At 33.2% G+C, this 24,660-nt stretch overlaps 4 protein-coding genes across 4 annotated transcripts; 1 reads left to right on the top strand and 3 right to left on the bottom strand.

The window, feature by feature from the left end:
• Positions 1-92: 92 nt before the first annotated feature.
• On the bottom strand, positions 93-2,852 carry LOC140805920 (probable arabinosyltransferase ARAD1). Its single transcript, XM_073162292.1, has 2 exons — positions 1,405-2,852; positions 93-800 (listed from the first exon to the last, which is right to left on the bottom strand). The coding sequence occupies exons 1-2, from the start codon at positions 2,275-2,277 to the stop codon at positions 243-245; spliced, it is 1,431 nt and encodes a 476-aa protein (XP_073018393.1). The 5' UTR covers positions 2,278-2,852; the 3' UTR covers positions 93-242.
• A 1,123-nt stretch (positions 2,853-3,975) lies between these two features.
• On the top strand, positions 3,976-9,125 carry LOC140805919 (probable zinc metalloprotease EGY1, chloroplastic). Its single transcript, XM_073162290.1, has 10 exons — positions 3,976-4,454; positions 5,837-6,301; positions 6,389-6,529; positions 6,963-7,064; positions 7,204-7,415; positions 7,515-7,565; positions 7,641-7,710; positions 8,233-8,301; positions 8,600-8,650; positions 8,752-9,125. Exons 1-10 carry the CDS (start codon positions 4,131-4,133, stop codon positions 8,908-8,910), a joined length of 1,644 nt encoding a protein of 547 aa, XP_073018391.1. The 5' UTR covers positions 3,976-4,130; the 3' UTR covers positions 8,911-9,125.
• Positions 9,126-11,555: 2,430 nt separating this feature from the next.
• Positions 11,556-13,409, bottom strand: LOC140804681 (transcription factor MYB60). Its single transcript, XM_073160771.1, has 3 exons — positions 12,918-13,409; positions 12,624-12,753; positions 11,556-12,462 (listed from the first exon to the last, which is right to left on the bottom strand). The coding sequence occupies exons 1-3, from the start codon at positions 13,048-13,050 to the stop codon at positions 11,847-11,849; spliced, it is 879 nt and encodes a 292-aa protein (XP_073016872.1). The 5' UTR covers positions 13,051-13,409; the 3' UTR covers positions 11,556-11,846.
• A 638-nt stretch (positions 13,410-14,047) lies between these two features.
• LOC140805918 (F-box protein SKIP24) lies at positions 14,048-19,138 on the bottom strand. The gene is made up of 4 exons (XM_073162289.1): positions 18,820-19,138; positions 18,258-18,431; positions 14,437-14,599; positions 14,048-14,345 (listed from the first exon to the last, which is right to left on the bottom strand). The coding sequence occupies exons 1-4, from the start codon at positions 19,071-19,073 to the stop codon at positions 14,193-14,195; spliced, it is 744 nt and encodes a 247-aa protein (XP_073018390.1). The 5' UTR covers positions 19,074-19,138; the 3' UTR covers positions 14,048-14,192.
• Positions 19,139-24,660: the final 5,522 nt, after the last annotated feature.

The following is a 24,660-nucleotide window of genomic DNA, read 5'->3' as shown; positions in this document are numbered from 1 at the left end:
TTCTGTATCTTTTTGGGAAGAAGTGGTAAAAAAAAAGCCATGTAAAATTCTGAAAATGGATCATTTCTATTCTGTAAGTGAGTTCTTGCACATTCTGCAAGTTTCAACATTGCAGCAAATATCCAGTTTCAATTTGCTGTAACTTCATGGTACACGGATTCGATTCCATTAGCATTTTCTTGAGGAGCCGAAATGGAATTCAGGAAACGCAAGAGAAAATATCAAAACCTGCTTATACAAGATTAGCTATTTCGAAAAAAATTTGGCACATGAAAAGACATAAGCCCTTCTGCAGGCAAAGTGGTTCTTGTAAACCGCCTGGACTTGTGAATTTCCCTTTTTACAGCCGGAACCTTCCGCAAAAACGCCTGCCATATCATCTGAACAGCATCTTGATCTTGAGATGGGTACCGAAACTCGAAAAACCTTTCAACTTCCTTTAGCCTTTTCCACATTCTGGTCCACTCCTCCCTGCTGATGTTCTTGATGAGGTTTAAGAGGAAGTTTTCTTTGAGGGCATCTGATGTGCGTACAAACACACAGAATTCAGAATAGTTAAGAACATCTTCATAAGGAAGCTCGATTTCATCACTTATAACTACTGGGACACAGTGGCTAGCTATGGCATCAAAAAGCCGGTTTGACGAGGGAGTATCGCCTGCTATGTTGAGGCAGAATTTGGAGGAGTGCATGCCCTGGGACGCCTCGTCAACTCCATTCTTTTGGGCACTGCCAAATGAGAAATGCACGTCTTTCTCGTTTTGTAACATATAGAACAACTCCTGCCGGATCATTCCTCCCTGAGAATGACAAAATTGCGAGAACGTCGCACATAAATAGATAACTATACTCCTATCCTCGCATCAAATCTTAAAGAAATGTTCTGAGATACTATAGGCTTTAGCTAAGGAACATAAGCGTAACGTAGCTATCAATTTGATCAAAATAGACAACTTTCATCCTGCACTTCGTGCATTTTCACGTGACTCTCGAAGTTCTGCTGGATCAGCGGCACAGAGTCTTGACCTTGCCAATCAAAGAATTTTATTTGCTAAGAAAAGAAAGCCTCCTTTTCATACATATGTTCATAACTTTCAACAAGAACCCGGTGAACTAAAATACACAGAATTGTAATGGTTCATAGATTCTATGAACTCCGAAACACCTCAAAAAGGCATACAAGATATAAATTTGGAATCAAACTTAAGTTGGCGTAAAACGATTAATTATTATGAAAGTCTAATCAACTTTTCAGAGTTAATTCTCTAATATAAAAAAAAGCTTTCGAATGAATAACCACGAATGATCAATACTTGCTATTTTTTTCTTGAAAAAATAAGCTAATCACAATCAGAATCACCAAGAACATGCATATACAGTTTTAAAGGGACAGAGGTACCTTACATCTTTTCGGTATATAGCTCCCTGGAAATATAGCAAAGTTGGACGACTATCAAAACCAGATGAGTCGTTCACATAGCTTCTAATCATATGCTTGTAAGGTGCAATCACATCCTTCTCAACGTTAGCAACAGTTGGAGGGTACCTCCCGAAATCTGCAAGAATGAACATTGCAGGCCACAGCTTCGTTCTTGCATCCAAAAGACTATTCGGATGGTGGGCAACAATTATGTGATCCTTTCCTCCATACCTCTTCCACTCCTCCTGCTCCGTCAAAAACTGAACCAATTTCTCCTGTAAAAAGTTATTTATACTTTTCTGGCCAGGCTTCAGCTTCGAGTATCGGTTATAGCTTATGGATGAAAAAAAGGGAACAAACACCACATCCGCTTGGCTAGAATTGTGTACCCTTATTGCACTACGGCATCCCAGATTGTCGGCAAATTCTGAGTTCAAGAGATCTAAAGTCAGCCAATACTCTATGCTATGCTGCAAATTTAATCCACCTGGGTACTCAGGGACCCCTGCCCGGATATTCGGCCAGACACTCTTCCGATTCCGTTTCCAACCCAAGAGGCTAAAATGAAATTCTGAGGGCAAGTCATACATAAAAACCTTGAGAACTTGCCTATTAGAATCACTTTTTCTTGAAATATCATTTCGTGTCTCTTTTTTTTCACCCTTTGAAGCACTAATTAGTGGGGATTTATTATGATGCTCATTCTCTTGCATTGCAAGAAGCTTTGAGTTTGGTAATATACTAAGATCAAAAGAGAGAGGGCGGCCATTCGATCTAAGCACTAAAAGCCTAGATAATACGAGCAATGCGGATGTCATCAAGAACAAAACGAACAGTGATTTATGAGTCAGAACCATTTTTAACTTTATGACAGCCCTGAAAACTACCGGTGTTCAAGATTTTTATTGAACAAAAAAATGATTAGGACAAAATAAATAAAGCAATCAAATTAAAGGACCCTTTTAGTTTGCAGGATAAAGTAAAGGAATTTAACATGAGGATGTAAAAGGATGAAAGTGAAAGCAAGAATTTGAATTCCAGATTCAAGAATAATGACTTTTTCACCCAACTTCTGCATCAGCCTTGCATGCGTGAGTTAACCCAACACCAATGCACAATCTGATACCGCCAAACCGATACAGGATTGCAACACAGAGTCCGAAAAGAACGGATCCAGCATATATTTGGGAAAAATCGGTTCCTTTGAAACAAATATTAGGAAATAATTATATCGATATATCAGCTCAACTACGAAATTACAAGTTCTAAAGAGAGTGGTGAAGAAACAATGACCATGCAAAGGAAGAACTCACGCAAGACGCAACCCTCTCTTTTGTTTTCTTGAATATGAATAAATTGTTTGTTTTTTATGATTATTATTTTCTGCCATGTGAAGAGGATGAATCTGAAGAAGCGGACTCCCATTAATTGGTGTCGAAATTTAGTCGGTTCGGTTGTTTCCTATAATAAATATGAATTGAATACATGCACATATATCGAATTATATCTAGAGTGGGTCTCATGTGAGACCGTCTCACGGGTCATAATCCGTGAGACGGGCCAACCATATCCATATTCACAATAAAAAGTAATACTCTCAGCATAAAAAGTGATACTTTTTCATGGGTGACCCAAATAAGAGATCCGTCTCACAAAAACGACCCGTGAGACCGTCTCACACAAGTTTTTGCCTTATATCTATGCTAGTTAGACAGTCTCACGAATCTTTATTTGTGAGACAGGTCAATCCTACCGATATTCATAATAAAAAGCAATAATTTTAGCACAAAAAATAATATTTTTTCATGGATGACCCAAATAAGAGACATGTCTCATGAAACATGACCTGTGAGACAGTCTCACACAAGTTTTTGTCTTTTTTTATTATCCATATTTAGTTCTTTGTCATTCTAATTTGAATAATACTAAAAATACAACCAAAATATCGTACACTTATTTTTATAACAATTAAATCGTGAAATTTTGTTATTATATCATGAAATTTTACATTGAATTGATCATGAGATGTTGATAAATGAAATTTTGTTTTGAATGTTTTGTGTTATAAGAATTGTTATACAAATTTAGTTGTATATGTAGCATTATTATTCTAATTCACTCATGTTATATGTTTTAATTTTTGTCTTTTATCAGCTAAAATATTGACATGTCATTATAAATATCATAAATATCAGTGTCATATAACTTCATCATATCAACTTCATGTCACAAAATAGATTAAAATTTTAAATAAATAAAAATAATTAACTAAAACTGAAATTTAGAACCATAAAATATCAAAATCGTAAAAATATAATTATAATGGACTAAAATGTACATATTTTCTCAAAGTTAATTGAGAAAAAAAAAATAAAACTAGTGTAGGGATAACTAAATAATTTAAATGAAATGTGAAATTGAAATGGGTTCAGTATATATTTTTTTTTTAGCAAGAATGGATTTTTCGAAATTTACCAGTGGGAAAATTGCAATAATAGGAGTTCCAGGGGGCAATGTATAGTTATTAATTAATGGAGTATTTCTGAAAAACTGGAAGAAGATATGCTTCTACAGATGCTTACAAAAACCCGAAAATCTTCTTCTTCGACTTGTTGCCAGAAAATATCTCCTCTCATTTTCACCATTTATCTAAAAAAATAAGCAGATATATGGACTGTATAGTAGCCAACTGAAGGCACCCTGATTGAAAATGGTTGCTTTGACCAGTTTTAGCTTCCGTTTAACCCCTCTAAATGGCTGCAATTTCCGGCAGAAACTTCAGAACAATGGTCCCGAGTGTTATCTTTGCGGGAAATTTGTTTCAGAAAGGCGAAGATTATCTTGGAAGGGGAAATTTGGGAGGTGGGATTTCGTTATTAGGTCGTGTTATAATAGTAAAAACAAAAGGAACGATGATATTGGTGTCCATAGTGATAGAGAAAATAAAGATAATACGAATTTGGCTACGATGACGTCATCTGAGAAGAAGTCTGATGATGATTCCGATGATTCGGCGGCTTCTTTGTCTTCGCGGGTGAGCTTAAATGTCTCACTTTGTTTGCCGTAATGATTTTTCATTTCTCTATTGATATTTGTTAGTCTTGGAGATTTGTTTTTTAACTGGTTGTTTTTATTGGCACAATCTGGTTGCATGAAGTGATATGTGATACCATTTTTCTTTCATGCGGAATCTTAGAAAGGGAATTGCTGGATGGTATGAACATGAGTTCAAATGATTTAATAGAAGTAATAATTTAAATTCGGTATTAGAGGTTCTATTTTGATTTATTTGCATTGGTAGTACAGCGTATGTACCAGGGAGGTGGAGATGACGGAAAAATATTGTTTGGCATGGTCAAATTCTACAGGATCAAACCTATGGGACTTAAGGAATGATATAAAAAGAGGTCAAATTCTACAAGATCAAACCTATGGGACTTAAGGAATGATATAAAAAGAGAGAGAGACAACTTTTGAGCATGCGACCATTTTGAAAAAAATGAGGCCAGTTGATCCTACGAAAATTTTATAACCTATACTCGAAAATGAGATGTTATATAGTAACTTCGAACTAGTAATGGTTGTGGTTTTAAAATGTGATACTTGTTTCACGATTGGCTATCATTAAGCTGAAGATATGTTGGAGAAAAATATGCCAGTTTTTTGGAGGAAGTAGCAAAAAAACCTGGCAATTTGGTTGAGGTACTAATCTGGGGTATTTAGTATTTTAGTGACAATAACATGTGGATAGAAGTGGAAGATTACAAAATGTGGAGTCGTGGAGTTAGAAGGAACATGATCAGATCTAGAGCAAATAAACAAAGAAACATACAAGTTGAAAAAGAAAATAGAGGATGATCCATATGGCGAATAAAACTCATCCCACATACATGGTGTTCAAAGGGAACCATTACAAATATGAATATAGAGCAAACTTGAATTAGAAAGCATTAATTTTGCAGAGCCAGCCAAATTGGAGGGTAAGTTAGGCACTGGACTTTATTCTTTCTGGACCAAACTATTAAATAGAGCCAGTATGATAGAAGGATGGATAAGTCTCTAGAAAAGTCAGATAAGTCTCTAGCAAAGTCAGATATTAAAAGATCTACGATAACTTCATGAATATTAAATAAGTTAGCTCAACAATACAGGGTGATTCATCGTGTGCTCGTCACTTTGTCTTGAGATAAGTTTTTGTAGTGGTTGTGATGTTGGCATAGGAATTATTTAGGAAGCTATTTGCTATAATAACAGTGGCCTGGAGAATGAACAGGATGGAGACAATATGATGTGAGTAAATTATTTCTGAATGAAAAAATAAAGTCTTAATTCTTATCATAAGTGTAGTCAAGTTCAATTCGCCATTAACTGAAAGAAAATCATGGTTTTATAATTTAATATTTTTCTCTTCCACAGCCGCCAACTCTATCACCCGTTGGACAATCATACAGCAATTTCCAGGTTGACTCTTTTAAATTGATGGAACTTCTGGGGCCAGAAAAGGTTGATCCCGCTGATGTTAAGATTATTAAGGAGAAGCTTTTCGGCTATTCAACCTTTTGGGTAACTAGAGAAGAGCCTTTTGGCGATCTAGAAGAAGGCATTCTTTTTCTTGGCAACCTTAGGGGAAAGAGAGAGGATGTTTTTGCAAAACTTCAGAAGCAGCTAGCTGAGGTAATGGGAGATAAATACAACCTCTTCATGGTCGAGGAACCAAATTCTGAAGGACCAGATCCACGTGGTGGACCACGCGTCAGCTTTGGCATGCTGCGGAAAGAGGTTTCGGATCCCGGCCAAACAACTCTTTGGCAATATGTGATTGCTCTTCTGTTGTTTCTTCTTGCTATTGGTTCCTCAGTGGAGTTAGGAATAGCATCTCAGGTATGATAATCAACGCGTAACACCTATTTCGAATATTTTATTCCATATCTTGGTTACTGATTATCAACAGTTTCTGGTTCAAAACAGATAAGTAGACTTCCACCAGAGGTAGTTAAATACTTCACAGATCCAAATGCCGTTGAACCACCAAATATGCAACTCTTATTTCCGTTTGTTGACTCTGCTTTGCCTTTGGCTTACGGTGTGCTAGGGGTTCAGCTGTTTCATGTGAGTATCAGTTGTTTGTCTCTAGATTATGGAGCTCCTGAAGATAAAATTTGGATAAGAAATGTCATCATCTTTTGATTACCTTCACCTGTTGATCAAAAGTGGTGTGGGTTTGTTTTGAATTCTTGGTTGTGACACAAATTCATTTTTTCAAGCCTGGTTATTTTACCTAAAAGTCTACATTTCTTTTTCTATTGCATCTGTTTAGAGTGTACCTACATTTTTTCAATAAGCCCTTTAATAATTGAAACTCGCCAACGAAATTAAAAATGTAATCCATCACATGAATATCTAATCTTTTTTCTGTGCTGAAAATAGATTTTATAATGACTAATTACTTCCCGATGTAATTTCAGTAGCCATGTGTAAAGGTCAGTCTGTATATGATATGTTTTTTTGGTTTTAAATTCTAGATGAACTTGATTTTCTGCAGGAAGTTGGACATTTTCTTGCAGCATTTCCTAGGAAAGTAAAACTGAGTATTCCTTTCTTTATTCCAAATATTACTCTTGGGAGCTTCGGAGCAATCACTCAGGTGAGCATGAGCTGCAAACATTTGATTTTGGAACTGTATGGTATGATCGTCTTGGTTATACATGGTTTGTGCTGCAAACCTTTTGGTCTTTAGTTTCTGAATTTGTAAACCTATTTAATTTTTATTGCTTTGGTTGTAGTTCAAGTCCATTCTTCCTGATCAAAAGGCAAAAGTAGATATTTCATTGGCTGGGCCATTTGCAGGAGCTGCATTGTCTTTCTCTATGTTCACTGTTGGCCTGATGCTTTCATCAAATCCAGCCATGGCAGGAGATTTGGTGCAGGTTCCCAGCATGCTTTTTCAAGGCTCTTTGCTTCTTGGGCTTATCAGCAGGGCCTTTCTTGGTTATTCGTGAGTTACTGTTTTACCTTTCTACCCTCACTGTTTGAGTCTTCCTTGTCATGTTCAATGGAAAATATCAGGCTTGTAATGTCTTGTCTCTGATACCAGGAGCATGCATGCCACAACAGTCTCAATTCATCCTCTAGTGATTGCTGGCTGGTGATGTATCTATGAGCAACTTTGAAATTGTTATGCTTTGATTTATATGTATAATGTTGTGTTCTTGGTTCGTAGGTGCGGGCTGACAACGTCTGCATTTAATTTGCTCCCAGTTGGATGTCTTGATGGTGGAAGGGCTATGCAGGTATATGTTCCTTTATTTCCCTTTGTTTTAGCAGTCAAGGAGTAGTATGAAGATCGGACTGATGGTTAATAGCATTTAACCAGACACTCGCTTTCAGTGGCTAGAAGTAATTGATTGTGATTTTGTTGGATAAAATATTGTGGGAGTAAGTTAGCAGCTCGATATTACCGTGAGCGCTACCGAGTTTGTATTATGCCGTCCATGCTTGCTACACGTTGCTTTGTAATTGTTCTATGATTTCATAACTATTTTTTTTGCATAAAACCTATTTCTTCCAGAGTGAATTCCAGGTGAAATGGTTTTTATTTTTTGGCTTGGATTTGATACTATTGCAATCTACTTATTTAAAGTACGTGATGCGTCATCAGGACAAGTTAGAAGCTTAATGATTAAATATTTTTCTGCTATTGAATTTTTTTCTTCATATCTGTTATCAACTTGTTGCATTTGCCTGTGAATATACACATTTTTTCATCTTAACCAGGATCTCATCTGGTAGAATTCATTTCATATTATTTTCAGGGAGCTTTTGGAAAAAGTGCCCTTGTTGCTTCTGGATTAGCAACTTACACTATGCTCGGGTTGGGAGTGGTATATTCGCTTTTGCTTGCACAAGTATTTATGAAGTTCATTGTCTTAAAATCTGTAGTTTCAAATATGCAACCATCACATTAAAGATCTCGTGTTTCTGAAAGTAATAGTTTCCATTCTCCACAATCGTCATCTATAAAGGGAAAAACCACCAAAAAGCAAACAAATATTTAGTCAGATATGTACAATATGTAGATTTGTCCTTTTTGTTTGTCAAATTATCTTGCAAACCCCTCTGTGGTATCGATTTTTGCAGTAACATTCTTAAATTTAAATTTGATGTTTCTCCGACTTACAGCTCGGTGGACCCTTGTCGCTTCCTTGGGGATTATACGTCCTAATATGTCAGGTATGCAACTGTTTAGATGCAATATAATTGAACATGACAGAGGATAGTGAGCGGAAGTTTTGTCTCTTGACTGTTATTCACTTACGCTATGAAATATGCAGAGGGCTCCAGAGAAACCGTGCTTAAACGACGTAACAGAGGTAGGAACTTGGCGAAAAACGATTTTTATCATGGGTATTGTACTTGTAGTCATGACACTCCTTCCCGTGTGGGACGAGCTGGCGGAAGAGCTGGGCATAGGTCTCGTAACCACCCTTTGATCGGTGTCTGTTTTGTACTCAAAATCCAATTTTGTTTTTGCACAAGGCTAAATATTATCGCTATTTGTGTTCCAGTGGCTTGATAGTCATGCATATCCTTCTGTCTGTTGCTTTCTAACCAGGTTTCTCGTACTCTGTACATAACGAGTTGTACACTCCAAAATATATAAATATTTTCTGAACTGTTGATTATTATTGCAAACATCTTTCTTCGACTTTTGTTTTAGAAAATTTGGGACCTTTGGACATGTGTCAAATTTGTCATTTTTCAAATCTCCCACAATGCAAGAGACGAGACGAATTGTGTTCAAATTCATCGAGTAAACAGAAACGATGAGCTTCTCATGCCAACCCCACAAAGAACTCACTTTTTTCCCTATGATAGAACAAGCTCTGTTACTCGTCGCACGATTAAAATAGAGTGTACCAAGAATCGGGTTTTTTTTTTTAGTTGCGTGAATGATTTTTTATAACTGAATATCAAATCAGATAATTTATCTTAAATTTAAAATTATGATGTCAGATGAGTTACAATTCTACGTAGTTCTTAAAGATGATGTACGTGCAAGTAGGCAAAAACTTGTGTGAGATGGTTTCACGGATCGTATTTTGTGAGACATAACTCTTATTTGGGTCATCCATGAAAACATATTACTTTTTATATCTAAGAGTATTATTTTTTATTGTGAATATCAGTATGGTTGACTCGTCTCACAGATAAAGATTCGTGAGACCGTCTCACTAAAAACCTACTCGTTCAAGTAATATCCTAATCAGACAACTCAATAATAGGTGCAAATTATTTTAGTCGAGGCATGATCTTGATCAGTATGAAATGATGGTAAATCTTGATAAAAAAGACTAATTGTGGATAGTACTTGCTAACTATTATTACTCCTATGGATCCAAATTGGTGGCATTAACTCCTAGTATTATATCAACATTAAATTGATATGAAATGTACTATGGGTACATTATCCTTCGAGCCTGCAAGATCGTAGGTCAAAATGTCCACATGGATTCTAGAATCCATGTGCCACTTATTGATCATCATTTAGTACGAGTTAATGACTTGTCTAAACTTTCAAATATCATCAATTTTTGTGTATATTTTGGCTTATATATTCATCATTAATTAATGGATTGGTTAAAATATATATACAAAATATATATACATGCATGTGTATATATGAAATTAGTGTGGTCAATTCTAAGTTAAGCAAAAACTTGTGTGAGACAGTCTCTAGGATCGTATTTTGTGAGACAGATCTCTTATTTGAGTCATCCATGAAAAATTATTACTTTTTATTGTGAATATCGGTAAGGTTAACTCGTCTCACGGACAAAGATTCGTGAGAACGTCTCACAAGAGGTCTACTCTATAAATTATTATTGACTTGTAAAATGGAAATTTAGGATGTAAGTAACAAGAAAACACACATTTTAATTCTAATTCACTACCTAAAAAAGTTTATTTTCAATTCAAATCTTCCAAGATTTTGACTAAATATTATATAGGACTCCAATAATTAAGAGATAGGTAGTGATGAAGGAGCCAAAGGTTAATAAAAAAAATCACATGGCGGAAATTAAATAAATAGGGGTCTGGTTTTAATTAAAGCATTATGATTTTGTATATATTTAAAGAACCTTTTTGCTAGAATTTAATTGAAATAATATATGGCCGGGGCACACTTTGTTATTTATTGGCCTCTTCGTCGTGTGCCACATGTCAACCAAATTAATATTATTTTTTATATATTATAATTGATGATGATGTTAATATTGTTAAATTTTAATTATACTACATTGAGACAAGTATAATATATATATATATATATATATATATATATATATATATATATATATATATATAAAATTGTAAAAATTGTGTAAGACTGTCTCACGGTCGTATTTGTGAGACAGATCGCTTTTTGGTGTCATCCATAAAAAATATTACTTTTTATGCTAAGAGTATTACTTTTTATTGTGAATATCGGTAGGATTGAACCGTCTCACAGATTAATATCCGTGAGACGGTCTCACGTGAGACCCATTGACCCGTCTCACAGATTAAGATCCGTTAGACGGTCTCACGTGAGACCCACTATATATATATATATATATATATATATATATATATATATATATATATATATATATATATATATATATATATATATATATATATATATATATATATTATATATCATGAAATAATAGTTAAACCAAGAATTAAACCTATTTTCGAATTAGACACTAAATTTATTATGATTTAGTGTCATTCAATTTGGCAAGGAATGGTACACCAATTTTCATTATATTTTGTGGCGACATTGAATATATGTTTTATTGTGCAGCACATGTAACTGTGTTTTATAAAGTGTGAAATTTTTTGGGCAAGATAAACTTAGCTTTCAAAAAGAAAAATTGGCAAAACTTAACTCCTCTCGACAGCCAAGTAATTAAAATTTTGTTTTAATCGTTAGCATGAATGAACCTTTCGAACGTTGAATGAAACAAAGATATGTAATCAACTCGTATCAATTTGTTAAAACGAAAAAAAGTAAACTAAAATAAGAAAACGTACAGAAAAATACAACTTTCTTGAAAGGAACCTGACAAAAGATTACTGAATGAAATTTAGATAGATTCCTCTAGTTCAAATGTATTTCATCCTTTGTTTCTATTTAATCACATGAATAACACACGTTGTTATTAGTAATGTGTGTTATTCATATGATTAAAAAGAACAGAAGATTATACCTTATTTAGAAACGAGAAATCTGAACAGATTAAGATACTATTGTTTGCATATTAATTAATACACAAACATGGGAAACTGAAGTAAGACACAACCAGTTATTTTCTTGTCTTCTCTCGCCATTTCAGTTAGAACATAATTGGGATTTGATCCATCACTTCTTCAACTGAACTTACACCTTCATCGAATAGCCAGTTCTCAAGAAATGACAATGGAGGATGATCGTAGATTTCGAATTTCGGAGCCTTTTGATTGTCAAGAAATTCATTGTTCTCATAACCCTTTTGGCTAGAATCACGATATAGATGATGAGATGACAAATATGTTCCAATTCATCACTTGGAATACTATCGCCATTCTTTCCCTGATCATGATGTTCGATCTGCGGGGGAATGAAACCTTGAAATGAAGCTTCAGTTTGAAATTTGTCTGAACTCGAACAGTTTTGGAATTTGTCAATGTGGAAAGTGTTGTTAGGCTGAGGGGACGATCTCATCCATCCTTGTAGAAGTCTTGATATGTTATCTGCGCTAGAAGCGTATAGCGACGAAATTTTTTCGCTTGAGCTGGAATGCTGATTGCTAAAGATATGGCTATCCGTTTTGCGTTGATCACCACATCTTTCTGACATGAGTTGAGGATAATCAGCTGCTGAATGATCAGATAACATTTGGGAATGATTCATACCAGTCTGAAATTTCGTCAACTTTTTCTTCAAGTGAGTGTTCCAGTAGTTCTTGATGTCATTATCTGTTCTCAGTGGCAAGTATGTCGCAATAGCAGCCCATCTATACATCATTAAAGATAAAGTGTGACACGAATTTCTCTTTTACACTGATTTGACTATCCAAGATTCAATCAGTATATGTATTAGATAATAGAGAAACATCAATAAGTAAATTTCACTCATATGTAAGGAATGTATAATTAATATAATTAGGAACATTACTTGTTACCCAATAAAGCTTGAAGATGAATGATCATCCCTTCTTCATGTGAGGTGAAATTTCCTCTCTTGATCCCTGGCCTTAGGTAATTAGTCCACCTGAGCCTGCAACTCTTGCTGCACCTTGACAAACCTTGGTTAAAAGAAAAGATGGAAACAATCATTCAAGATTTTCTTTCAAATACTAGTCGACGTGCCTTGAAAACAAGAACCAACGTAAACCCGGATTGAGGTTGTTCCAGAAATCTATACTGAAGACGAAATCGGGATAGTGTGTGTATACACATATATACATACCGGTATTAGTGGGCACAGCTCTCCAATTCCCTGGACCGTGTTCTTGAATGTAGGAGACTAAGATGATGTCTTCTTCAGGAGTCCATGGACCTTTCTTGATCCCAACTTTATCACAACATGGTGGCCTCCCCATTTTTCCCTTTTTCTATGTTTGTATTGTTGATTCTGGGGATTATAGAGACATGGGAGTATGTGCAGTGTTGGTTGTTGGGGTCCTATCTATAGCTTATATACATGATGAGGAAAAATGGGCTAACCTCTACACCTTTTCACTTTAGCTATCATAATGATCCTACATTCAATATAATAATAATAATAATAATAATAATAATAATAATAATAATAATGAGTCTAATGGACGACCATGGGTTATATTAACAATATTCTCTGATCACTGACATAGATATGTAGTTTAACTGGAGACAACATTGTTGTATTTTGTTACTGTCATAATTGTTAGCTTGGAAATAAATCAAACCATACTCGATGCCGAAAGGTTTCGTCGTCTTTTTTTTTTTTTAGACTTTGTGCTTATTTTGTTATATTGTCAAATATTTTACAAAGCCTATTGGGATTAAATACGAATTTCCAACTCAAATAAAAGTTAGAACTGGAAGTTTTGAAAATGAGTAAAATATTTTTCACCCTTATATATATAGATCTTTAAAGAAGGTGAAAAATATTTACTCATTTTCAAAACTTCCAGTTCTAACTTTTATTTGAGACACAGTTATAACTTAAATATATATACTGTGTCTCAAATAAAAGTTAGAACTGGAAGTTTTGAATATATATATATATATATAAGTTAAAACTGGTTAGAACTGGAAGTTTTGAAAATGAGTAAATATTTTTAACCCACTTTAAAGATCATGCACATGCAACGTAACAGGGCAAGCTATTTATTTGATGTTGGATGGAATAAACTAATTCATCCCCGTAGTTCATTATTGACGGTACGAAGACTATAATACCCTCACATACTTTTGGATTTCTGCCAGGGCCCCCACCACTTCCTAGTATGCTCTATTTAACCAACCTGGCCATCATTTGGGCCAGCACTAGTTGGCAATCTTCTGCGGTTTTACATGCCCAGCACTGGACTGGACTGGACTGGACTGAAATGTGGATTCTTCAATTAAAATGGATCTGAATTCTAGAAATAAAAGTCTCTTCAACAAAATTCAAGGCTAAAAAATAGTTCTGATATAATTTCCCTTTCGATATGTTTTTTCCACACGGTGGACAGTGTACAAACTACAAACAGGACACAACTTACAACTTCAAAGTTGTGGAAAGTTTCAACTTTTTATTCGTAATTCTACGCTCGCCTGATCTGAGACTAGAAGCTTCAACATCCTGTAATGGGTGATATTTTAGGGAAGCCAACTTTTCCTCGGCTTCACATAGCCTTCTCTTTTCAATGATCTGCAAAAAAGTATGAGAAGATAGCGGAAATAAGGCGTGAACGATTAGAGTCAGTGTGCAACACTATATCAGTAGAAAATCCAAGGCTCACGAGGCTCTTCCGAAGACATGCAATCTGATGTTTGCAAGAGTTAAGCTCCATATCAAGTATCTTGATTCGAGATTTAACAGGTACAGTGCATTGCCGAATCATCTGCTCTTGCCTGGCTCGAATAACCTCGGGCTGCCAAACATTCAATGCAACAGAAGCATGCCTAATTGGGCCGAATGCAACGAGTCAGTTATTACTTATTAGGAAGCCAAAAATCAGGAAGGATGATTTAACTTTTTGTCACTGATTTGAAAGGGCGCATAAGAAAAATTAAATGTGAAAGTGAATCAAACCGAATGGAGGACACAAACTATAAGGCTAAAAATAACCAAATCAAATCCAAGACTCCAAATTTCATAGTTACACACCCACATAATTCTCAATCAAATTTAAACACAACCAACCGATTTAAAAATTAGAAAAGCTAAAAAGTCAAATCTTCATCAATATTTAATCAAATAACCATACACATATTTAAACAAACAAAAGATTTAATAAAACTTTTAGCCATGATTTATGAATCAAGTTCACTAACACTAAATTAATTTCATCTACATTTACAATTATAAACAGCATGAACAGTAAATTATCAAATTAATAATTAACAATAACTTGTTTTGAATCAATTATAAATCTTGAATTATGATTAATAGCAATAAATTATGTTTCTCGCACATTAGTGATGAACATGTACCCCAAAATTAAAATAATAAATTTCAGTGACTAGAACTATTACAAAATTAAATCAAATATAAGAGCAAAAATCAGCCTAACACGGCTAAGAACTAAAAACTACCATAACCATCTGCCACCGCCATCATGGAATTTTTTTTGATACAATGGGGGTGACATATTCCCCATTTAAACTACCTACACCACCTACACAAGTGGGATTTGAATCCAATATTTCATGAGTCATGGATTTTTTCTTGTGGCTATAGGCTTTACGTTGAGCTACTGTGGTAACTTGAGTATTAAACCCTATCTCTATTATATAAAATAAAATAAAAACCATAGAAAAGGGAAGACACCAAGCCCTGACCCAGGCGCACCTGAGCCTGGTCTTAAGGCCTGGGAAATGCAAGTACACCTAGGATGTGCCTGGAAGCAATGGCCAGCACCTGGTGCGTCTTTGACAACTATGCCAAATTCAAAGCTTGACAGAAAAATTGCAGCCTTCGTGAGGACATAGGTATTAAAATCAATTTTGAGATACAATTAACATAACCTCCATTATTGAAACTTCTCTAGATAAAAAAATCCCAGACTAACTAATAGATAGGCTACAAAACAATTACCTAATATTCTGAGTTCTAAACATTAACCCCTGAACAATCATCCCACTAATGGTATCATTCAGTTTTCACAACAAAATGAATACTAATGCCTCATCCAATTTCTGGCTGAAAATGGAACCTAGCATCACTTCCAAATATTAACATAAACATCACCAATCAAGCCCTAGTGAAAGGCCATTCGATGTTAATTGTACTCAAACCTAGGGCATTGTTTTTGTTTCAAGATCAATTGCTCAATTGAGTAGCTGTACAAGCAAATCTACAGTGATTTCTTCCAGCGAGTTCATGGCTAACAACTGCAATTTCAACGATCCGTTGTATATTCACCCATCCGATACTCGGGGCATAAATTTGGTCACTGATCCGCTAATTGGCGTGGAAAACTATGGTGTTTGGAGCAGAGCTATGCTGATCGCACTACGGGCAAATAACAAAATCACGTTGATAGATGGAAGTTGTCGAAGACCACCCGTAGGTAGCCAAAATTCACTTCAATGGGAACGATGCGACACGCTTGCACTGTCATGGATAATGAATACAGTCTCAAAGGAGATTTTCGGTGGAATAATCTACGCGTCAGATGCTCCAGCAGTGTGGATTGATCTGAAGGAGCAATTTGACAAGATAATGGATCGCGAATCTTCTCATTGCATAGAGAAATTGGATGGCTAACCCGAGGTAATAGTACTATATCAACATATTACTGTAAGCTTAAGCAATTTTGGGATGAATATTCGGCTCTTGTGATCTTGCCTTCATGTGAGTGTGATGATGTTAAGAGATATTTGGAGCACGAACAGCAGCAAAGGCTCTTTCAGTTCCTAATGGGACTTAATGACAGCTACATGAATATAAAGAGCCAAATTTTGCTGAATAATTGGCCTCTCTTTCGAATGGATGTGACCAATGCATTCCTCCAAGGGGATTTGGATGAGGATATTTACATGAATCTTCCACAGAGATACAAAGTTCAGGCCTCAGGGAGAAAGCAAGGTTTGCTAGTTGAATAAATCATTATACGGTCTAAAACAGGCTTCTCGGCAATGGAATACGAAATTCTCAAATGTAATAATTGAATGTGGTTACTGTCGATTTCAACATGATCATTCCTTGTTCTTTGAACCTGATGATGCTTCAATTACTTTGTTTGTTGTGTATGTTGATGACATTGTCATCACACAGAGCAGTGTGACAGCAATCCAGAACCTGAAAATGTTCCTTAATTCCAAGTTGCAACTTAAAGACCTTGGGATTCTCAAATATTTCTTAGGCATTGAAGTGACCCGTTCCAAATAGGGCATTTACCTTAATCAACGGAAGTATGCTTTGGAACTTATCGCTAACACAGGTATGGCAAGGGTCAGGTCGTTTGATACACCTATGGAGCAAAACAAGAAGTTCACTAGCCATGAAATTGATTTTAGTATGCACAAGATCGCAGAAATGTTTCTGAAGATGTTTTACTCATTGACCCGAATGAATATCAACGCTTGGTTGGTCGGTTGATATACCTAACCATAACTCGACCTGACATTTGTTATGCAGTCCAATCTTTAAGCCAATCATGCATGCTCCGAAGAAGTCTTACATGGATGCTGCCATTCGATTTGTTAGGTACCTTAAAAGAAACCCAGGCCAAGGTATCATGATAAGGCCTTCTGCCTCTTTTTCTCTTACTGCATACTGTGATTCGGATTGGGCTGCTTGCCCCATGACCCATCGTTCTGTTACTGGTTATTGTACTAAACTGGGGGCGTCCCTCCTATCTTGGAAATCCAAGAAACAGAACACTGTTTCACGTTCATCTACGGAAGCAGAATACCATGCCATGACAACCACCACTTGTGAAATCATCTGGATTGTTGATCTTTTACGTGACATGGGAGTTCAGATTCGTGAACCTACAACATTGTTTTGTGATAATATGGCTGCCATCCACATTGGTGCAAATCCAGTATATCATGAGCGGGCCAAACATATAGAGATTGATTGTCATTTGGTTCGTGAGAAGATCAAAGAAGGCCTTATACGCACTCAATACATTCCTACACATCAAGAACTTGGCGACATTTCAATGAAGAGTTTGGGGAAGGCTCAACATGCCTACTTACTTGGGCTTCTAGGTGTCTATGACCATCATCAACCTTGAAGGGGGAGTCATACCAATTCTAGCTTGTTGTATAGATAAATGTTTTTTGCATATCAATGTTTTTGTTTAATTCAAGCTTCCTGTTCACATTCACACCAAGCTTGAAGGGGGAGTGTTAATTGTACTCAAACACGATTTTATTTTGTAGTATTTGGAAACACGTTTCTTAGCTCTTTTCATTTATTGTATATAAGCCTTGTACAGCTGTTAGTTCAATAACTGAAATAAGATTCCTTTTAGCTCATTGAGCTACGCTCGTGTTCTTCAGTTCTTTACAAGGATTGTTAAATATCAACATTCAAAAAAATTACAAAGAAAATAACAATACTTGCGCGATAGCTTCATGAGTTTCCAAGATTAAAATAGTTTGTCACCTGACTTGGCATAAATATTTTAGTTCAGCATCTGCTTTATTCAACTTATCTTTCTCCTCTAAAATATGAAGTTCAATCCTCTGAATTTTACCCAAATGCTCCGCTACTTTGCCCTCTAATTTCAAAACAGCACAAATCTGCTGTTGGCGCTTCTGGTTTCTGTCGGACTCATATCTAACAAATTACTTTAAACCAGTCAGTCAATGTCACACACCCTCCACATATTACAATTTAAAGGCATAACTTTATCGACAAATAAAATCAAACAGAAAACAGACAAGTAGCTAGTTGCATCTTCATAAACTCTTCCATATGAATATACAGTTAAATTAAACAAAAATTTCGAGTTAATATCTATCACGTTGGAATGATAATAGCCACAAAAAGGATTAAACTTGCACCCTACAAAATAACAGGGATCATCGATTAGCCTTTTTCTGACGGTAAAATGAATTTTTTAACGAAATTTAATCTCTCAAGAGTCAATTTCTGTAAAGCGATAAGCCGCCTACATGAGTGGTGAAACAATTGAATAATTTCAAGTAAAAAGTAACAAAAATACCTCACTTTGTAGAGTCTCTTGAGCTTGGCATCGGCATCGGAAGATGAGACGTCGTTAATCTTCAAATTAAGATCATTTCGAGAGGAAGGGAAGTCGGAAAAGAGAAGACGCGACCAGAGAGAATTGTCGGCGGCTAACAAGCAGAAGCTGCGACAGACAATGGAAAGGCGACAGAGGTCAGCGCAAGCAAGGGTTCCCGATTGGATTCCGATTTCCATTATTCTTCTCCACAGCTCGTCCGGAAGCGCCGACATAATGTTCTAGTCTCCCACCTCACCTCGTCCGGCGGTACAGGTAAATATATTATAGACGTGACTTTTGGGGATTTTTAATCATTTAAGACCAAAAAAAAGAAAAAAAATTGTTTTTTTAATAATTTTGTAATTGTAATAACGGTAAATTAGAGAAAAATACATCTGTGCATGATTTGTTTAAGATTCAGTACCCAACAGAATTTTTTTGTATTTTAGTACCTGACAAAAGACCACCTTAGTTTTTACTATATGTTTAATGTATTTTTACATTTTTACCCTTTTAATTAATAAAAAATATATAAATACTTATTTTTGTTGGACATTTTCTCTTTCCACTCATTAATCCCGATGCATTTGGATGACATGTATATTTAATTTAAATATTTTTTTATTAAAAAAACAAATTCACAACTAATTGAATTTTTTGAAATACTTAGTTTTGCTTGTGAAATACTTAGTTTCAATTTTAAAATACTTGATTCAGTAAATGAAATACTCAGAATGTTTATTAAAAACTGGATATTCGAATATGCATTAAAAAAAAACAAATTCGCAACTAATTGAATTTTTTGAAATACTTAGTTTTACTTGTGAAATACTTAATTTAAATTTTAAAATACTTGATTTAGTAAAGAAATACTCAGAATGTGTATTAAAAAACTGGATATTCGATTATTCATTTAAAAAAAAAACAAGTTCGCAACTAATTGAATTTTTTGAAATACTTAGTTTTACTTATGAAATACTTAATTTAAATATTAAAATACTTGATTTAGTAAATAAAATACTCAGAATGTGTATTAAAAAGCTGGATATTCGAATATGCATTTAAAAAAAAAAACAAATTTGCAACTAATTGAATTTTTTGAAATACTTAGTTTTATTTGTGAAATACTTAATTTCAATTTTAAAATACTTGATTTAGTAAATGAAATACTCAAAATGTGTATTAAAAAACTGGATATTCGAGTATGCATTTAAAAAAAAAACAAGTCCGCAACTAATGAATTTTTTGAAATACTTAGTTTTACCTCAGAATGTGTATTAAAAACTGGATATTCGAATATGCATTTAAAAAAACAAATTCGCAACTAATTGAATTTTTTGAAATACTTAGTTTTACTTGTGAAATACTTACTTTTAATTTTAAAATACTTGATTTAGTAAATGAAATAATCAGAATGTGTATTAAAAACTGGATATTCGAATATTCATTTAAAAAAAAAACAAATTCGCAACTAATTGAATTTTTTGAAATACTTAGTTTTACTTGTAAAATAATTACTTTTAATTTTAAAATACTTGATTTAGTAAATGAAATACTCAGAATGTGTATTAAAAAACTGGATATTCGAATATGCATTTAAAAAAAATCGCAACTATTTGAATTTTTTGAAATACTTAGTTTTACTTATGAAATACTTAATTTTAATTTTAAAATACTTGATTTAGTAAATGAAATAATCAGAATGTGTATTAAAAAACTAGATATTCGAATATGCATTAAAAAAAATCCCAACTAATTGACTTTTTTGAAATACTTAGTTTTTCTTATGAAATACTTAATTTTAATTTTAGAATACTTGAGTAAATGAATTACTCAGAATGTGTATTAAAAAACTGGATATTGGAATATCCAACGCAAGTTCACCAAATGCTCGCATTTCCATCCAAGATCCATTTGTATGACATGTTCATTTCATTTAATTATTTTTTTTATTGTTAAAAAAACAATTTCGCAACTAAGCATTGAATTTTTTCAAGTACTTAGTTTTACTTGCGAAATACCTAATTTCGATTTTAAAATAGTTGATTTGGTAAATAAGATACTCAGAATGGGTATTAAAATACTGGAAATTCGAATATGCAACGTAAGTTCACCAAATGCTCGCATTCTATCCAAGATGCATTTGGATGACATGTTCATTTTATTTAGATATTTTCTTTATTTTTTAAAAAAAAATTCGCAACCAAGCATTGAACATTTTGAAGTACTTACTTTTATTTGCGAAATACCAAATTTCAATTTTAAATACTTTATTTGCTAATTGAGATACTCATAAAAGTTAATAAAATAATGGATATTCTAGTAGACAATGTAAGTTCACCAAGTGCTCGCATTTCTATCCAAAATGCATTTAGATTACATGTACTTTTCATTTAAATATATTTTTTTAATTTTTAAAAGAAAAAGAAATTCGCAACTAAGCATTGAATTTTTTGAAGTACTTAATTTTACTTGCCAAATACTTAATTTCAATTTTAAAATACTTGATTTGGTAAATCAAATATTTAGAATGCTGTATTAAAATACTGAATATTCGAATATGTAACGTAAGTTCACCAAATTCTCGCATCTCCATCCAAAATGCATTTGGATGACATGTTCATTTCATTTTAAAATACTTGATTTGGTAAATGAAATACTCAGAATGTTGTATTAAAATACTGGATATTCGAATATGCGACGTAAGTTCACCAAATGCTCACATTTCCATCCAAGATGCATTTGGATGACATGTTCATTTCATTTAATTATTTTTTTATTGTTAAAAAAATAAATTCGTAACTAAGCATTGAACTTTTTGAAGTACTTAGTTTTACTTGCGAAATATCTAATTTCAATTTTAAAATACTTGATTTGGTAAATAAGATACTCAGAATGAGTATTAAAATACTGGATATTCGAATATGCGACGTAAGTTCACCAAGTGTTAGTCTTTCCTCGGAAGATACATTTGGATGACATATTCTTCTCATGTGATATCTATTTTGTAAAAAAAAAAAAAATATCAAATTCCCAACTAAGCATGAAACTTTTAAAATACTTAGTTTACTTGATAAGTACCTAATTTTAGTTTCAAAATACTTGATTTTATAAATGAGATACTTAAAATAGATAATAAAATACTGGATATTCGAATATGCATTATAATACAATTTCAATGCAAATGAAATTTTAACAAATACATTGCTCATCACTTCTCATGAAATAAAAATAACAATTTATTTTGGTATACAAATAAAGAACTTAGTTTTACTCCGGGACAAGTATGCTACTATATTTTTGTTAAAAGTAAGTGCTTATTTTGATCTACAAACAACTTACTCTTACTCCACGATCAGTAATGAACTGTTTCATTTCTTTAAATGACATTAATAAGTATTCTAATGAATCTTAGTTGAAAAAACCAATCATGACTAAATTTACGTTGCATATTCGAATATCCAATATTCTATCACATATTATGAGTATCTCATTTACCAAATCAAGTATTTTAAAATTAAAATTAGGTATTTCGCAAGTAAATTAGGTATTATTCTCAGTTATTCAATTTTTAGCAGCGATACTTCAGATGATTGTTTACTACTACGATTATTAAATAAAAACTCAATGAAATGGTTCAAGGATTAAATGATGAAATAAATAAGCTAGAATGATTGATTAAAGTTCAATTGAGAAATGAATTTATTGAGAATCTCGGTTCACATACCTCTCGCTAATCTACTTAATTCGTTCGACAATGATCTATGCTTTCGACGAGATTTCATATCCAATTGAACACGCCCTCTCAAGCTACGCCAAACTAATTCAACTCAGTGAAGTAATTAAATCTCTTTAATTATTTATCAAGGGTGAATTGCATGTCGTTTTATTAAATCCACTAGCTTTCGACCTACTGAACTATGACTATTGACGTATATCCGACTTCATATTTCTCTGTAAATTGTAAATCCACGGATTTAGTTACTCGTTCCTATCACGAGATATTCTCTCGAAGAACATTGTCCGGAAATCTTTAAATCTTCGCTCTAAGCCTTTTTTCTTTTTCAAAGCTTTTTGGCTGCTAAAAAGTCCTTGAACATGTCATCCAAATGTATATTGGATGGAAACGTGAGTACTTGGTGAACTTACTTTACATATTCGAATATCCAGTATTTTAATACTCATTATGAGTATCTCATTTACCAAATCAAGTATTTTAAAACTGAAATTAATTATTTCGCAAGTAAAACTAAGTACTTGAAAAAGTTCAATGCTTAGTTGCGAATTTGTTTTTCTTTTAAAAATAAAAAAATATATTTAAATGAAATGTACATGTCATCCAAATGGATCTTGGATGGAAATGCGAGTACTTGGTGAACTTACATTGCCTACTAGAATATCCAGTATTTTAACACACATTCTGAGTATCTCATTTACCAAATCAAGTATTTTAAAATGAAATGAACATGTCATCCAAATGCATCTTGGAAGGAAATGCGAGCATTTGGTGAACTTACGTTACATATTCGATATCCAGTATTTTAATACAACATTCTAAGTATTTCATTTACCAAATCAAGTATTTTAAAATTTAAATTAGGTATTTGGAAAGTAAAACTAAGTGCTTCAAAAAGTTCAATGCTTGGTTGCGAATTTGTTTTTCTTTTAAAAATTTAAAAAAATTATTTAAATGAAATGTACATGTAATCTAAATGCATCTTGGATAGAAATGAGAGCTCTTGGTGAACTTACATTGCCTACTAGAATATCCAGTATTTTATTAACTTTTATTAGTATCTCAATTACCAAATCAAGTATTTAAAATTGAAATTAGGTATTTCGCAAATAAAAGTAAGTATTTCAAAATGTTCATTGCTTAGTTGCGATTTTTTTCAAAAAAAATAAAGAAAATTTCTAAATAAAATGAACATGTCATCCAAATGCATCTTGGATAGAATGCGAGCATTTGGTAAACTTACGTTGCATATTCGAATTTCCAGTATTTTAATATACATTCTAAGTATCTCATTTACCAAATCAACTATTTTAAAATCGAAATTAGGTATTTCGCAAGTAAAACTAAGTACTTGAAAAAGTTCAATGCTTAGTTGCGAATTTGTTTTTTAACAATAAAAAAATAATTAAATGAAATGAACATGTCATCCAAATGGATCTTGGATGGAAATGCGAGCATTTGGTGAACTTGCGTTGGATATTCCAATATCCAGTTTTTTATTACACATTATGAGTATTTCATTTACTAAATCAAGTATTTTAAAATTAAAATTAAGTATTTCAAAAAAATCAATTAGTTGCGATTTTTTTTTTTAAATGCATATTCGAATATCCAGTTTTTTAATACACATTCTAATTATTTCATTTACTAAATCAAGTATTTTAAATTTAAAATTAAGTATTTCATAAGTAAAACTAAGTATTTCAAAAAATTCAATTAGTTGAGATTTTTTTTAAACGCATATTCGAATATCCAGTTTTTTTAATACACATTCTGAGTATTTCATTTACTAAATCAAGTATTTTAAAATTAAAATTAATTATTTCACAAGTAAAACTAAGTATTTCAAAAAATTAAATTAGTTGCGAATTTGTTTTTTTAAAATGAATATTCGAATATCCAGTTTTTAATACACATTCTGAGTATTTCATTTACTAAATCAATTATTTTAAAATTAAAAGTAAGTATTTCACAAGTAAAACTAAGTATTTCAAAAAATTCAATTAGTTACGAATTTGTTTTTTTTTTAAATGCATATTCGAATATCCAGCTTTTTAATACACATTCTGAGGTAAAACTAAGTA

The sequence above is a fragment of the Primulina eburnea genome, chromosome 11, assembly GCF_022965805.1.
Source record: "Primulina eburnea isolate SZY01 chromosome 11, ASM2296580v1, whole genome shotgun sequence".
Classification (NCBI taxonomy): Eukaryota; Viridiplantae; Streptophyta; class Magnoliopsida; order Lamiales; family Gesneriaceae; genus Primulina; species Primulina eburnea.
The sequence above is the reverse complement of the archived record's forward strand: the minus strand, read 5'-3'. Positions and strand labels throughout refer to the sequence as shown.

Bases quoted from the DNA above. Each gene is read 5' to 3' on its own strand.
- LOC140804681 (XM_073160771.1), bottom strand. From the start codon at position 13,050: ATGGGGAGGCCACCATGTTGTGATAAAGTTGGGATCAAGAAAGGTCCA. The intron at 12,754-12,917 runs GTATGTATATAT...CTTTTAACCAAG, and splicing joins AGCTGTGCCCACTAATACCG to GTTTGTCAAGGTGCAGCAAG. The intron at 12,463-12,623 runs GTAATGTTCCTA...AATGATGTATAG, and splicing joins CAAGCTTTATTGGGTAACAA to ATGGGCTGCTATTGCGACAT.
- LOC140805920 (XM_073162292.1), bottom strand. From the start codon at position 2,277: ATGGTTCTGACTCATAAATCACTGTTCGTTTTGTTCTTGATGACATCC. The intron at 801-1,404 runs GTAAGGTACCTC...TGTCATTCTCAG, and splicing joins GAGCTATATACCGAAAAGAT to GGAGGAATGATCCGGCAGGA.
- LOC140805918 (XM_073162289.1), bottom strand. From the start codon at position 19,073: ATGTCGGCGCTTCCGGACGAGCTGTGGAGAAGAATAATGGAAATCGGA. The intron at 14,600-18,257 runs GTGACAAACTAT...CGGCCCAATTAG, and splicing joins AAATATTTATGCCAAGTCAG to GCATGCTTCTGTTGCATTGA. The intron at 14,346-14,436 runs GTGAGCCTTGGA...ACTTTTTTGCAG, and splicing joins CATGTCTTCGGAAGAGCCTC to ATCATTGAAAAGAGAAGGCT.
- LOC140805919 (XM_073162290.1), top strand. From the start codon at position 4,131: ATGGTTGCTTTGACCAGTTTTAGCTTCCGTTTAACCCCTCTAAATGGC. The intron at 7,566-7,640 runs GTGATGTATCTA...CTTGGTTCGTAG, and splicing joins CCTCTAGTGATTGCTGGCTG to GTGCGGGCTGACAACGTCTG. The intron at 7,711-8,232 runs GTATATGTTCCT...TATTATTTTCAG, and splicing joins ATGGTGGAAGGGCTATGCAG to GGAGCTTTTGGAAAAAGTGC.